The 16,373-nt window shown below is 42.6% G+C and overlaps 2 protein-coding genes across 3 annotated transcripts; one reads left to right on the top strand and one right to left on the bottom strand.

Annotated features, from left to right (window-relative positions):
- Positions 1-178: 178 nt before the first annotated feature.
- On the top strand, positions 179-10,065 carry plch2b (phospholipase C, eta 2b). The gene is made up of 21 exons (XM_044023708.1): positions 179-768; positions 1,671-1,817; positions 2,362-2,605; positions 2,761-2,890; positions 3,525-3,695; positions 4,397-4,490; positions 4,571-4,774; positions 5,406-5,526; positions 5,635-5,806; positions 5,888-6,007; positions 6,092-6,175; positions 6,534-6,631; positions 6,723-6,811; positions 6,908-7,093; positions 7,191-7,298; positions 7,372-7,496; positions 7,590-7,674; positions 7,773-7,919; positions 8,338-8,417; positions 8,510-9,626; positions 9,730-10,065. The coding sequence occupies exons 1-21, from the start codon at positions 429-431 to the stop codon at positions 9,732-9,734; spliced, it is 3,867 nt and encodes a 1,288-aa protein (XP_043879643.1). The 5' UTR covers positions 179-428; the 3' UTR covers positions 9,735-10,065.
- A 76-nt stretch (positions 10,066-10,141) lies between these two features.
- si:dkey-183j2.10 (probable glutamate receptor) lies at positions 10,142-16,369 on the bottom strand. 2 transcript variants are annotated; one of them, XM_044023715.1, is made up of 11 exons: positions 15,336-16,369; positions 14,648-14,816; positions 14,405-14,490; positions 13,289-13,320; positions 12,998-13,177; positions 12,671-12,894; positions 12,024-12,121; positions 11,716-11,933; positions 11,418-11,637; positions 11,086-11,330; positions 10,142-10,484 (listed from the first exon to the last, which is right to left on the bottom strand). In XM_044023715.1, the coding sequence occupies exons 3-11, from the start codon at positions 14,487-14,489 to the stop codon at positions 10,377-10,379; spliced, it is 1,410 nt and encodes a 469-aa protein (XP_043879650.1). In that variant the 5' UTR covers position 14,490; positions 14,648-14,816; positions 15,336-16,369; the 3' UTR covers positions 10,142-10,376. The 2 variants fall into 2 exon arrangements, with proteins under 2 accessions (XP_043879650.1, XP_043879652.1); XM_044023717.1 differs by having other exon boundaries at positions 14,648-14,730.
- Positions 16,370-16,373: the final 4 nt, after the last annotated feature.

The raw sequence follows: 16,373 nt of genomic DNA, 5'->3' as shown, positions 1-16,373 counted from the left end.
TAACTCCTAAACTAAAGTCTATTTAAAGTATGATTTTCATATGCTTGAATGATAATGACTGCCATGATGTGTTCCCTTCCAGTACTACAATTGTTCTTCAGAGGCTAAACCTATTGGTTGTGTGAAAATCCCTCCATTAACGCGGGGCTGAAGCCTCACTCCAGGATTACAGCTTGAGGAAGATTTAGTGAGCAACACACGTTGCACAGTTCCTCTCTGCGAGCCTTCTTCTGAAATGAAAACGAGTGGGAACTGGGCGACTGAGCGCAGGATGAAGAATGAACCAGTAGGAGGATATTGTTCCCTGAATCGGCGTGGGGTGATTTTTTTGTTTCACCTGGAAGAGAAGCACACGCTGAGTCTTCAGAAGCTGCATGAGTGAAGCAGCCCAGGCAGAATGAGGACAGTGGGTTTGTGGTGTGGTGTGAATGGGACAGGATAGTTGGACTCGTATGAACAATTCAGGGATGAACATCAACCCAGCGATGCCACCTCAGTCTCCAGGGCTGAGTGGCAGCCCTGTGTCACCCAAGAAGACCAGCGCTCAGTCTGTGGGATCTTTGTCATCAGGAATGTTCTCCCCGCTGTTGTCAAAGGTCTCCTCCCATCAGCTGAAACAGGCCTCAAGCCCCCTGAGCTCGTCCACCCCATCTATTATGACCTCTCCAAAACTCTGGCACAAAGCATCAATATCAAGGCTCGCAGAGGAGTTCTTCTGGATTGGCGGCAGTGTGGTGGCACAGCCTAAGTGGAGGTTGGGTCAGATAGGTAAGCACTCACAATAATTGTGCCTTCATACACTCAAAAAACTGCAGAAGATCCAATGGTTGTTCAGCAGAAGGACTGACTTCAACCTTTGGAATGAATGTGATATTATTAAATAAATAAAAAACACGCTTTATTATAAAGTTAAAACGTGTTGTTTTCATGTACACTGCATACAAAATGTGGACGTAAATAACAGAGTAGAGAAGCGAGGGACGCTGCTAAGCCTGAGAGCAGATAATGGACATATGGACGGTAGACAATCCTTTGGGATTAGCCTGAATGATGGGCCAAGTTGTGTCACATGTATCTGACCTTAACAAAGGTTACCTGCACTGTGCACATTAAACAATTACCCCACTACACAATGGAGTTGAGTGGCGTGGATGCTGCAGTGGAGTTGCTGTTGCTGTTGCACCTGTTGTTTCATTTCAGTGAAATGAAGCCACACTTTCAAAGTGTAAATGAGAAATCCTTGTGAGGCACGTGATAATTTATTGATTTATTGTTGTTTGTGTCAGCGAATAGTCATTTGAAGGGCATGTCTCTTTGTGCCTCCTATCATGAACACATAAACAACTGCTTAAATCCATTTGTGACGCATGCAGCCTATAATCTCATAAACGTGTGCGTGATGGTAAACCTCCCCTTGTCTCAGCTGCTTCAGGGATTCCTCTAAACCAGTCATAATGTCCTCCTATGCTGCAAAATGTGCAACATCTCACATATTATACACAAAGTTTGTATGTCAGTATCAAAGTGCTGTTGACTCAAAACAGTGGCATACGCGGAGAAAACAATATTGTTTTTGGAGACACAGCTTGAAAGACGATGTGCGGATTATAAAAGGCAATCCAAGTTGGATTCGTAGAGGACTGTTGATAAATAATGTGTCTCTTGTGCAGTGGAGCGGTGTATGTGCACCATGCAGACCGGCACTCAGATGACCAAACTGAAAGGAAAGAAGAAAGGACTGGTCCGGTTCTTTTACCTCGACGAGCACAAGTCCTGCATCCGATGGCGGCCTTCCAAGAAACACGACAAGGCCAAAAGTGAGACCTCTCACCACTCTGACTTCACACGACTAAACAGCTCGTAAAAAACATTCAAATTTGTACCGTTATGCTTGGACGGCAAACCATCCATCCATTTTCTACCGCTTTATCCTCCACATGAGGGTCGTTGCTGTGCCAATCTCAGCTGACATTGGGCGATAGGCGAGGTACACCCTGGACAGTTCACCACAGGGACACATAGAGACAAACAACCATCCACTCGCACACCTGTGGCCATATTGCACCCAAAGAAAACCCACGCACACACGGGGAGAACATGCAAACTCCATGCAGGAAGGCCCTTCTTGCTGCTAAGGCAATAGTGTTCACCACTACACCATGTCGTTTGGTTTTCCCAAGGAAGACAGTATACAGTTCATCCATATTACATCCAATGTTGAGTTGCAAATGGAGAGGCTGAATGAACGTTTACACTTTTTACATGTATTCTTCCAAATAAAGACGAAGGGCCCTTTCTGAGCCCATTAAACAAAAATGCTGAATGACCACTACAACCTTTTTCTTTGATCGTCTTTTTCAGTATCCATTGATTCAATCCATGAAGTCTGTGAGGGGAAGAAATCAGAGATCTTCAGGAGGTACGCAGACAACCGCTTTGACCCAAACTGCTGCTTCAGTGTATATTACGGGGAGCGCGTGAAGTCCCTGGACCTGGTCTCCACCAACGCCGAGGAGGCTCGCACCTGGGTCACTGGGCTCAAGTACCTCCTGGCCGGTATCAGCGATGAAGACAGTTTGGCCCGAAGGCAACGGACTCGAGATCAATATCCTTTATTTATTCGGCCTCTCAGGGACACCTTTAATCCCTAAATGACGCAACCGATTAGCAGAACCGTGACAATACGCTCGTGACAACATTGTAACCTGTATCTGTGTGTAAACAGTCGTGATGATCCTTCCTCCTTAACTGCAGCCTCACGTGGCTACAGCAGACTTTCTCTGAGGCCGACAAAAATGGCGACGGGACCTTGAGCATTGGAGAGGTTCACCAGCTGCTCCACAAGCTCAATGTAAATTTACCCAAGCAGAAAGTACGACAAATGTTCCAAGTAAGTCGTATTATTACATCCACACAGGTGAATCGCAAATGCTTCAACAAACGCAACCTCAAAATAATAAATTGAATGTGAATTCATGGTAATCCATCCCATATTGGGTGAAACATCTCGTCCAGAAATGTCAGGAAAATGTTAGAGGATCACAGAAAGGTTGGGGCTTCATCGTCCCAAGGCCATAATCTTATTTTTTATGTCATAACAGTCTGTCATCATTGTTATTGATGTAGTCCAGTCAGCACTGAAGAGTTGCCAGTCAAAAAAAAGTAAAATAGATTAAACAGAGCACATCTGCAGGCCAGCATTAGCAGATCAATCTAGTCATTTCTTAAGTTGTCAGAATACAAAACTGGCAACAGAAAGAAATCATAATGATATACAAATGGTAATGGTCAAAAACGCTGAATGTTTCCCATAGTCTTCGTCTGATTTTCACACCATGGTCTGAAAGCAGTGAGATAAAAAGAAATAGAGATGGAGCTTGCAGAAAACATGTAGTATTTTTGATAGGACGTGGAATGGTTGATGGTAAAAGATAAATATCTGTAGAATACAGGTATTGGGTTTTCTTTGGCAAGAGCCAGTTCACACACCTTGGCTCATAAAGTTGTTTTGTGTTTATCTGTAGGAGGCAGACACAGACGAGAATCAGGGATCTCTGGCCTTCGAGGAATTCTGTTCGTTCTACAAGTTGATTTCCACACGCAGAGACCTGTACCTGATAATGATTTCCTACAGCAACCAGAAAGAAGTCTTGGATCTCCATGACCTTGCACACTTTCTGGAAAATGAACAGAAGGTAACTATAATTTCTATTACTATGCTCAAGAAATCAATCCATTTTACATATGTACATTATGTTACTCCCCTTAAAGTCAGCCCTTTTTTTAATCTTTTTATAACACTGTAGAATAAAAGTGTACGTGTCAAGACTCAAAGTAAAGTTATTGGATAGAAATGACGTACAAAAACAAGTTCAGCCTCTATTGAAAGGGACTTTACAACATTGATTTGATGAAGCAAACCATGGTTTACCTGCCTCCTCTATGTGGTTTATATTAAATTAAATAATCTTTGAATATCAAACAAAAGTCTAGTCATCATCTGTGGTGCCAAAAGACCATATTCAAAGGATTTATCTAAATATATGTAATGGATTAGAGATTATTACCTATTACCAGATTCCTGGTAATTATTGTTGATGAAAGTTTAAATTGGACAGAATACATTGGTATCATCATCTCTCATATTGGGATATAGTTTGGGGAAGTATGTTTCTTTCCACTAAATGGGGACAGAAATGTGTTCGATGGGTGATGTAAATACCCATCTATTTTTTTTCTCCTTATCATTTCTGTGTAGTTTAATGTACAATATTAATCAAATCAAATCAAATTACAATAAGTTATTAATGCGGACCAAACAGCATTTAACTCACCAGACATGTAAGGTTTTGAGTCAGTTAACAATGAGGGACTGTTTGTGATGTTTTACTTCCAGATGCGCGGCCTGGCCAAAGAATATCTGGTTGACATAGTGGCAAAGTTTGAGCCGTGTCCTGAGAACCTGCAGCGAATGGTACTGGGTATCGATGGTATGGAGAATTCCATATGTCACTATGTCACTATGTCATCAACATAGAAAGAAAACAACACCAAACTCTTTTCTTTTCAGGTTTCACCAACTACATGCGGAGTCCTGCAGGTGACATCTTCAACCCCGAGCACCATCAGGTGAACCAGGACATGACACAGCCTCTGTGTAACTACTTCATCGCCACATCGCACAACACCTACCTGACAGGAGACCAGCTGCTGTCCCAGTCCAGAGTGGAAATGTACGCCTATGTCCTCCAGGCTGGCTGTCGCTGTGTGGAGGGTAAGAGGCGGCACAAAGAAGAGGTTGTCAATGTCTGTTCATTCATAGTTATCCAATGTCTCATTGAATCAGTGGCAACTGTAGATGTTTTTGAAGATGTCTCACCTCTCATCCAAGTAGCCTGGTCGGGGCCCCCGTGTGGGGGGACCACTTGGTGGTCCCCCGTGTGGGGGACCACAGAAAGACCCACTGCGGGTCTTTCTGTGTGGGGGTTTTCTCCGAGTACTCTGGTTTCCTCCCACAGTCCAATATCATGTAAAGATGATTTGGACACAACTAACTGCAGGTGTGAATGTCAGAGTGATGCCACTGCTTGTTGGCGGGATTGGCACCACCCATGGCTGGCCTGTGGAGGATAAAGTGGTAGACAAAGAGTGAGTGCGTGAGTGAGTGAGAGATCACCTGTCACCTGTTGAGTCTCCCACACGAGAGTTACAATGAGCGCTGCCCACATTTCAAAGACTTGGGTTTCACCACAAACTTTCAGAACTGAAGATGCCTCTTGGATGAGATGAGGTGAATCATCTTCAAGAGACCTACAAGTCCAGATGCTACAGCTTCAATGACCTTTGGGTCACTGTAAATCCATCACAACAAAGGTCTAATGGAAAATGTCTTCCTCACCTTTCAGTGGACTGCTGGGATGGACCAGATGGTGAGCCCATTATCCACCACGGTTACACCTTGACATCCAAGATTCTATTCAAAGATGTGATTGAAACCATCAACAAATATGCCTTCACAAAATCACAGTAAGTACTCCTGGGTCCTTACACAGCTTGACAACCTTTTATATTAGATTATGTCTGTATTGCTGGCCAGCTCGCTAACAGGGGTTATCACCGGCATCCACACCTCAGGTACCCGGTAATCCTGTCCATAGAGAACCACTGCAGTGTTCCTCAGCAGAAGAAGATGGCGGAGTGTCTGAAAGAGGTGCTGCAGGACAAACTGGACCTGTCCACCGTCAATGTGCATGATACCAAGAAGCTGCCCTCCCCTGAGACACTGAAAGGAAAAGTCTTGGTCAAAGTAATATAGATTTTAACAACAACACTGGTTATTTTTACCTTTGTGACTAAAAGTGAATGATAACGTGTCAATGTTTCAAAGGGAAAGAAGTTGCCTGCAAACCTGGACTCTGATGCAGAGGAAGGTGATGTGTCTGATGAAGACACTGGTGATGAGGAGGAAGACGAAGACAGTGACCATGATGATGATGAAAACCCTCAGGCTAGTGGAAGACACAGAGATACTACTCTGATACTACTGATTAATCAACTGTATATATTCTTATACTCTGTTTGATTGTTTCAGGATGGGAGCAGTGTAACTTCTGCCAGTCAGCCCAAAAAGAAGAGGCGGTTTGGCAGATCGATCATGAGGAGCTTCAAACGGAAGGTCTGGCATTTGGATCACTGTCTAACATTTCTCAAGATACCAGAAAAAAAATGGTTCTGCCCATCTACATCCATTTATATCTTAGAAAAAGTGTTTTGGACACTCTTTTTTCTCTGCGGCTCTCAACTCTTAGGCCTTTACCTACTTCCAGTCTTATTTGTCCATCTATCTATGTGCTGTATATTTAATATTGTAAAATTCTTTAGAGATGCATTTTTGTAGACGCTATATCAAGTTATATTATTAGTAGCAGCAACGGTGGCAGTAGTAGCACTAGCACTAGCCGTTGTTGTCTTCAATTCACTTTTACCTCTGTGCTAAATATGGACACTGTGAAGACAAAAACTTTCCGTTCCAGAGGAAAAAGCGATTTCGAGTGAAAAACAAGTCAATGTCGGACGGAGAGTCAGACTACAGCAGCAGCAGGGAAAGGACCCAGATTGTTTACCATACCAAGTAAGGCCACTTATTTAACCACTGAATTAATTGAACGTCTTAGCAATGTAATGATCATGATACACTTGTGTCTCACTAAATCACTCATCAGGAAGAGGAAAACAATGAGGCTGTCTCGAGCTCTGTCTGACCTGGTCAAATACACCAAATCCATCCGCGTGCATGACATAGAAACACAAGGTTGAGTCAAGAGAAATTCTTTTGCTGCATAATATGCTGTTTGTTGTACGTTTCGAGCACTGACGGTTGTTGCTGTTTTGTTTCTGTCTGTGACAGCGCACGTGAACAGCTGGCAGGTATCCTCCCTAAATGAGACTGTTATGAACCAGATCTTACAGCTGAAGCCCAGCGAGTTGGTGCGTTTCAACCAGCGCCAGCTTTTAAGAGTCTATCCGTCCAACTACAGAGTGGATTCAAGCAACTTCAACCCACAGCCGTACTGGGATGCAGGGTGTCACATGGGTAAGATGGTCAGAGACTGCAAAAAGTAAACGATAACAACAAGCTGTCTGTATTGGGGTTGTAGAAGGTCTTCATTTCTCTACGTCGTTTTTTTTAGTTGCAATGAACTATCAAACGGAGGGACGGATGCTTGAACTGAACCAAGCCAAGTTCTCAAGAAATGGAAACTGTGGCTATATCCTGAAGCCTAAGTGCATGTGTAAAGGTATGTGTATTTTCTGGAGAGTGAAGGGCAGCTGTCTCTTTGTGAGGACATTGAAAAATGTCTCTTTTCTCAGGTGCCTTTAACCCCATGTTGGAAGATCCTCTACCTGGACACAGAAAAACTCAATTAGTGCTGAAGATAATCAGCGGTCAGCAGCTTCCCAAACCTAAAGACTCCATGTTTGGGGATAGAGGAGAGGTAAGACCAAACATACCATGGCTACACTATTAAGTGGATTTAAAATTGATGATCACTAAAATTCTGCCTCCGTTTATGTTTTAACTCATTCAGATTATTGATCCCTTTGTGGAAGTTGAAATCATTGGCCTACCTGTCGACTGCTCCAAGCAGCAGACCAGGGTGGTAGACGATAACGGTACCCGTGCTGACTGCACCTCACAATTTGCATCATGTTATACTCCAGATAAACCTTTTCAGTCTGTGTGCATGAACGCCCCTTCTTCTGTCGTTCAGGTTTCAACCCAATGTGGGAAGAGACACTCGTCTTCAACATTCAAATGCCACAGGTTGCTCTGGTGCGTTTCCAGGTGTGGGATCAAGATCCCATCGGACGGGATTTCATTGGACAGAGGACTGTAGCTTTCACCAGCATGATGCCAGGTACATCACAGTGATAGCTTTTGAATGCATTTTCTGATGAGAAAACAGTGAGTTCTCTTCCAGGACTATTTCATACAGTCACTGAGGGAAGAAGCTACAAAACAGTATGTGCATTCAGTAGGGTTACAAACATCAGCCAGTCAGTTTAGCCAAGGATAAATGTGGGAAACAGGGGACAACAGCTCGAAAACTGTTGAAGAATACAATAAAATCCACTTACCAGCAGCTCTGAAACATAAACACAGTTTATCTCACTGTACCTCCAGAGGGTCGGTACATATAGCCAAGAAACAGACACGCATAAATAAAAATAAATACAATTTCTACACAAAGTGAAACTACATGTGGTCCATATTTTTTCAAATTTTGACTGAAGATGAATTTAACGTAAGATTTTTTTTTAATGCACATTTTGTAGGTTATCGGCATGTGTACCTGGATGGGATGGCGGAATCTTCCATCTTTGTTCATGTTGCTATCAATGATGCAACAGGCAAGGTGAGGGTTTTCAGAATAATGAACATGTGCACGTCACATTTTAGCTTTGGCTCTAAAAACATATCCTTTGTGTGTCCTTTTCCAAAAAACAGATGAAACCCTCAAATGCGGTGCAAGCTGCCAGAAAACACATTCAAAAAGCAGCTCAGAAACACATGAAGGGTCCTCAAAAACAAACGTCTCTGGACTCTTCCGTCCAGTCCTCGGAAGACGGACGTGCCGTCTATTTCCGTAGGGATCTGGACACCATCTCTCAGGACAGCAGGAACGGTGAAATGTCTCCTCTAGCACTGGGGCCGGCAGCCAAGGCTGCCATCCACAAAGGCGCCATGAGTGAGCCAGTGAGGCGCGCTCACAGAGTTAAAATCCTTGAACCACCACAGACAAGGAGAGGCATCTTCAGCCGGATGTCCTCCACTGACTCACACCACACGGGGCCCGCTCCCTATGTGATAGAAGAAAGCTTTGACCTTGAGACCTCTTCCCAGGCCTCTTTTCCTGATGGCCCCACTCCCGACAGCCAAAATCAAATTCAAGAAGAACTGGAGGATAAAGTTGAACTTAATGAACTGCCAGAGTCAAACTGTGCCGAGCAGGAGACTCTTCAGACATTCGAACCAGAGCAGCCTAAACAATCAGTCGAATTACCAGTAGCAGCAGAGCCAGTGACTGCTATCGACTCCAAGCGACAAACTGAGATTGATTCAACCCCTCAGCCTCTGCCTGTGCCACAACCTCTTCCTCAGCGAACGCTCCTCCTTGAAGCCAAAGCTCCCCCACTCATCGCTCCATCATCTCCCGTCCGGGTCAGACGGACGTTGGAGGCCCCAGTCACCCCTCAACCCTCCACCCTGACTCGAACAAAGGCCCGCTCAAGCAGTTGCCCTCGAAAAAAGACCAACTCCCCTCAGACACCGATGGTGAACCGCAAACCTGGTTTCCTCTGGCAGACACACCAAACACAAAACTACGGCAGCTACAGTAGCCAGATGAGACACCTACAGAATGGCCTCTGTCAATCGGACAGCACGTCCAGCAGCAGCAGCGGCGGCGGCGGCGGCGGCGGCAGCACAGACAGCCTTGAGTTTGTGCCCTCCTCTGTGCCGGCTGGTGCCGAGCAGAGTGACGGCACCCTGCAGAGGGAGATGAAGGCTCTTTTTGACCAGAAGATCAGAGAAATCCGCTGTAAATCACCACTTTTTCTAGATGGTGAGTCATTTTTTTATTCAGATACGAAGAAGAAAAATTTAAAAATATTTTTTAAAAAAATCACCTAAATGCCTTTTTGTGTGTGTGTGTGTATATTTTGCAGATTAAACTACAGTTTCATCTTCAGAGGAAGACAAACTACACAGCACTACGGACTCTGTCAAAGAAAGAGTCACAAAAGGATTTTCTTTCGCGATACACACGTAGACATGAAGCAGAAATTCACAGTTAGACCATGTTTATTTGTTGTCTTAGGCCTGCTGTAATGTTTATAATCCATATTTGTATTCATGGGACAAAAATCATTTTTCATTCATTCATTATCTACCGCCTAACCTTCCACATGGGTCGTGGAGTAGCTGGAGCCAATCCCGGTGACATGGGGCGAAAAGGCGGGGTAAACCCTGGACAGGTCGCCAGTCCATCGCAGGGTCGGAATCATTTTTTAAAAATAAAAATTCAAATCAAAAATTTAAATCATGTAATGCCATTGCCAACTGTGAAAAAGTACATGATTGCTTTTTGTTAATCAGAATTTTCTCAATTTTCTTCACTATAACGTTTGCTTTTTTCAAACTGTAGTATGTATTTGATAAAGTCAAGTGTTGATCAATAAACTAATTATTTTATCGAAGTGTGAGGTTTTTTTTTATCTTATGGTGTAAAAGTTAGAACGTTCAAAAAAAAAAAAAGTACTATGTTAATGTTTCTGTCAGATATTACAAAGTGATCCTAGTTCCTACATCACTTCTATGCCTTTTCTTTATTTATGTCAGTGTTTTCCTGGGAGGATGTGCTCGCACCGGTGGCCCTCAAGCGCAGACTCAGTTCTTCAGTCAGCACAGTGCAGCAGGATTTCTGAGGGAAGAACATGTAAACATAAACAGCGGATAAACAGCGTCAGTTCACCATTATGTAAATGAATTTTATGTAAACATGGCCAATGTTTACACTGAGAGCACTTGGATTCCAAATAACACCCGGACCAAGACGGAGCTTGCAAAACAAACCTCTGGTCATGATAATTATTTAAATAGGAGTTTTTGAATTCATTTGCTTTGCCCGACATGAAATAAGCAACATGGTAAATAAATAACAAAGGTGACAGGACAGGTTCAAAGGAGATGAAAGAAATTTACAACTGAGAGTGTTGGTCAAAGCAAAAGTGGATGTTCAGTTTCATTCGTCTCTTGTGGCAGAATCAGTGGCCTTGCCAATATTGGGGTCGGACGCTAATATGTGCATTACTTATGAAACATTATGTTCAAATGTCTTGTTGTACAAATATTGGCCCTTTACTAGACACTACAGTATGTTTGCATTTCAGTGCTTTACAATCTGTGGTCTAGAAAGAGTAGAGCATCTTACACATTGTCACTCTGAACACAAGACTACTTGGTCTAGCGATAGACGCTCTTTCAGCAGAAGTAATGCGATGTGTGATTGCACTCTTTCCTACCCTTTGCACGTCTGCAGTTCTGCGACTCTTGGAGGCGAGCTCCAGAACAGCCAGCAGCGCTCCCAGCCCTACACCCAGGGAAAGAACCAGGAACATCCCTCTGAGGTCGTGCAGCTGCACAGCCGAAGACTTGGCCCTGTCTGCCGTGCAGCTGCTGGCCCACCACTTGCTTTGCAGATAAGCCAGCTCTCCAGCCTCACTCAGCTGAAGGATTGCCACACTGAGGTTCTTTATGAGTGGAGACCCTTTTGAGAATTTGACAGGTTTCATTTCAGCTGCGCCGTTTTATTTAAAGTGTCGTTATTTCGTAATCGTACGACATGGAGCCTCACCAATAGTGGTAGCGATGCTGTAGCCCCTCATGCCAATGACTTCATGAGCTCTAACCAGGTCACAGTACCGTGCTACTGCCAAATCCAGAGAGACAGACTCTCCGATGAAGGCGTAGTTGCCCTCTTTCACACGCCGGACACCCTCATCCATAGATGACACAAAACTTTTACTTCTCTCCATGTGTTCATAGATTCTGCGATGCACTGGGTTGTTTGAATTCTGGAGGGAAATGATTGGAGAACATTAAAAACCCCTGTCACAAATTATCCATAAGCTATGATATGTCTTTATTATTACCTTAAAGAAGGCAAGGGTGGATGAGCCAGCGAGGCAGCCATACTCAGTTGTATCCTGATTGGCCAAGTCTTCAAACCCTTTTACCATCAGCTGAGAGGATTCAGGGCTCTTCAACGAGCTGAGGTTGGAGAAGTAAGACGCCAGGAGGACGATAGTGAACAGCCACAAGCTGCAGCTAATGACGCGCCCTGACAGAGCTTTGGGGTGTGGACCAACACCTGAACACACAAAACAACAACACAAGAACAACTGTCAGGGTGTGAACGTTTGTTGTATTGTCGTGCAACATATCTGACTGTGCTTGTTACCTTGCAGAGTGAGAGCTCCAGCTGTGTACCACAGGCTGTGGAGGAGGCTGAATCTGTTCTCCTCACTTTGAGGCTGGCGCCACTCACACGGGCTGAGTCTGCATTCAGATAAAAATATGAATTATGAATTTGGAAGCAGCCCCACTGCTGGCAAAAATCTTTATTTGCATGAATAGAATATACTATCCCTATGAATTCATTTTCTAATGTTTTTTTCCTCAACATGTGGGTCACGGGGGGAGCCAATCCCAGCTGACATAGGGCGAAGGGTGGGGTCACAACCTGACATGTCACCAGTCCATCACAGGGCCACATATACATACAGTACATACCTATCATACCTTTGTCGAAGTGTTTCTACAGACTTGCATTTTGAAGCGTGATCTTACTACGATGGTGCACTACTACATCGTCCACATAATCCCGATGCATGAATAAATAAACCAAGAAGACAGATGACATGGCAGAGAGAGAGTGGGAGAAAGAAGAGGATTGTGCAAGAGTGTCCCAACTCTGAAGACCACCATAGTCCCATGTAGTCCTCGTAGAGATTGAGGGGAGTCCTACGTTTGTTACACTCTGCAGTCAAGGTGTCACTAATCCTTACACTCTGCACCTTTAAACCCACAACATCAGTAAATATGAACCTGGCGACTATGAAGATGGCCGCGGCGGTCCCCACATAGGCGATGAGTATGCCAACCCAAGTGTGTGCCGCAAAGGGGGTCAGGAAATCAAAGACGCCGGATTCCTCTGAGACGTCCTTCCTCAGTAGGATGCTGATTCCCGTTTGCATGAACGGTTTGGTCATGCCCACAACTCTCTCCCGAGCTGCAGTGAGAGTTAGCGGCGCAATGGCAAGATCCGCCTCCTGCAAGGAATACATACATTCGGCATGTATAAGAAAATATTATACTGTCACAGGTGCCGCCTGGGTAATTAAATGGTTCAAATGTCAGTGATTAAGTACTCACCCCTCTCACTACCTCTCCAATCATGCCATTCCAGTACCCGGTGTCATCCTGCCGGCCGTATGAACTGTCTTTCACCAGGTGCACTCTGTACTTGAAGCCCACTCTCTTGGCCACTTCAGACAGCAGGTCCATGCAGAAGCCCTCCAGGTATGTGCCCTTGGAAATTGTATATGGGTCTTGCTATTCGGACAACATATTAAAAAAAAGTAATCAGTGCAAAGTATTTTATTTTCAATCGTGTTTCAGTTATATTAATCTTAAATATGAGACAGAGATGTGTAGGTTAACTACCTTTATAGTTGTGATTCTCAGTTCTGTTTGCACTGTGAGAGGGGAAAGGTAAGGAACAGGTTAGAGCAACACTAACCCTTTAAATCCTAGTCATTTTTTCATCCTATTAGATTAGGAATCACATAAACAATTAACACGTATGTGTAATAAGATACACATCCACAATATCACATGGATAGTACTCCAAGGTAAAACGCATAGATCTCATTCTCTAAAAGTGGAAATTCATCTCTCTCTGTGAATGTAGTGTAAGTGGTATGAAGTGGCAAGAACAAATGATGGTAATAATCATTCGCAAACATTTCTTGGACGTGATGTTCACTCTAAAAGCAATTACTTCTTTATGCACTTTATTCTGACAAGCAGGCATGTCTGGGGGGATTTTAATTGAGTGCATTTATTGACCTTTACAGTAACAATAGGCTTCCGGTGTCCTAGTAATCTGGTCACTCTTGTCTTATTATTTAAAAAAAAAATCTATTTAGAGCAGCATGTTAATTCAAAGGGTCACAATGCCATGGCACTGTGAGATGGGAGGGGACTCAAAGAGTATCAAAAGCCTTAATTCAGGCCAAGGCCTGAGAGATCCATCGCCACAGGGTGATCCTGACAACCATCAGACGCTCCCTTTCAAAAGATGACACGTATACAGGCCCCTGTCACTTTTTGGCCACGCTGAACACAGGGCCTTTGTTCTGCTGCACAGAGTTGATTTATTACCATTTTTTTGTGAGCGTGTCAACTCCGCTTCCTTGTATATTTTTCCCTACAACAGTCGGACAGGATGTGGCATTACACTTTGATATTGATTGATTCTGACAGTTTATTTATATATCGCTCGTCAGGCATGGAGAAAAATGTTCCACCAAATCCAGCAGAGAAAACAGCAGAAAGTTGGCTGAGAGAACAAAACGAATGAAGGCAGTGCTCAGGTCAAACTTTGAAATGTTAGTATCGAAAAGACTTCTTTATAAAAACATCTTTTGCCAGTCAGAATGACTCCTACATCAGTGCATATTACAGCATGGATTGAAGTATAACAAATTGTCTGCATTATCTGATTCAATTTGTTATGTTGCTCTTTCTTTTTGGGAAGAAAACCTAAAATTCTCTTACCTGCAGTACATAATCCCACGTCCATGAAAATCCCAAAAGAAAATATAAAGAATCCATACAGCATCTTGTCTCTGCTGGTTTGCATCCTAAAAAAAAGACAATTGGTGGTTTGTGGTACATTAGATAAACTTAAGCCAAATAAAACCTTTCTTAAAACAAATGCAAAAATCCCAATCAAAGTTGACAGTTTAAAAACTAACAATCAATGAAGAGAGTGTATGTAAAAATCAATGTGTAAATTACCTGCCGAGAGTCCGAGATGTGACTGGTGGCGACTGTAATGCAGCGTGATCTGAAGTTCTTCGCTTTCAAATGTGTAAAGGCAGCTACCAAATTATTTGTGGGTGGAGAGAGTTATGGGATTTTCAAGGGTTGGGGAGAAGCAGCATGAATTATGAACATAGAGCTTCCACTGTGGATTAAAATTAAATACTTTTGAAGCATATCTAAGTATCTGAGTCACATATATATATATATATATATATATAGATATAGATATAAATATATCTATATATCTCTATACATATATACATATATATATATATACATATATTTCAGTGACGTGGTGAAGGTATTGTATTGTATTTCAACTTGTGTATATTTTTCAGTTCAGTTGTATTTGTATAACCACAAAATAACCATGTGTAAAATGATTGGATTATGTTATAAATCCAAGTAAATGGACATTTGTGCATTATTAATAGTTGAGATGGTTGATGCCTTTACTGTGGTGGTAGATCAGTTTGTATTTGATCAAAACTCAATAAATATATTTCCTTATTTAACTATTATTGTATTATTAAAGAAAAGGATTCTGTAACTAATTTGAACTAAATTACTGAAATACAGTCCAGCAATAATACTGACATAGTTATGACCTTGTTGACATGATGTAATGTAGTAAAATGAGAATAATGCAAAATCAGCTTACACTTTTTCACATGGGTCTTCACTCGTTCCTGGTACAGGTAAGAAGTACAGGCTTCAGATAAACTGGTAGTGGACAAGAGCTGCAATGAGTTCACTAAAATCTATATGTTATTGAACCAAGGGGAAGGTAATCTGTAACTATTCTGCTTGTCAATGTATGATCTTCTGCCATGTTACAGCAAAAACACGACTGTTTTCGACTCTTCAAATGTGAGAATTTGCTGCTTTAATTATCACAAACAGTATAAAAGCAAACAAAATCTGTCTGTGCCTTGAACTGTTGAGCTGAAAAGGATTTCAATAAATCCTTTGGGCTCTAGGAAGATAGAATGTATTCAAAAACACAATTAACAAATGAACAGAGAATATAATCAGACTTATCCGAAATTTTAAGAAATTGAAGTGAAACATGTAGATTTATGGTAATAAACAGCATTTTCACTATTTATGTACAAGGCAGTTTATACTACACTATTTATATTGTTTCTCTTTCCCAAGGTCTTTTCGAAGCTGAAAGTTACCAAACGAAATTCCGGTATGTGTATGCATAATGACAATAAATAATTCTTGAACCTTGAATCCAACCAGATGAATAAGATCATGTGTTCAAAGTACACTATAATAGCAATAATACAAACAGTCTGACTAATATTGTAGTTATCAATATCCACGGCTTTAAAAATGTTTGATGGTAATAATATTTTTGTCCACATATCCCAGGCCTTGTCTATATTATATAACATTTAAATGCGGGGTGGTTTAAGTCCTAATCTTCCCTACAAATGACAGGTGTGTGTAACAGGTACATTTTGGGATAAGGGAGCTGAGGATGAGGCCATAAAGGCGCGGAATATAATGTGTCGTTGTTTTTGCCGTCGCTTGTTCGTGTGATGAGCTCCAGAACGAGTTCGATGAGTTCGCTTTCGTATGTCAACCAATCAGAGCTCGGTGCGCGTTGACAGCGCGGAGCAGCGGCGGCCTCTGGTTGGCTCGGGTGCTTTTTTCCAAAGGGGCGTATTTTTCAAGCCATCTTGACTGA

The sequence above is a fragment of the Solea senegalensis genome, linkage group LG4, assembly GCF_019176455.1.
Source record: "Solea senegalensis isolate Sse05_10M linkage group LG4, IFAPA_SoseM_1, whole genome shotgun sequence".
Lineage (NCBI taxonomy): Eukaryota > Metazoa > Chordata > Actinopteri > Pleuronectiformes > Soleidae > Solea > Solea senegalensis.
This window is presented reverse-complemented; position numbering and strand designations above follow the sequence as displayed.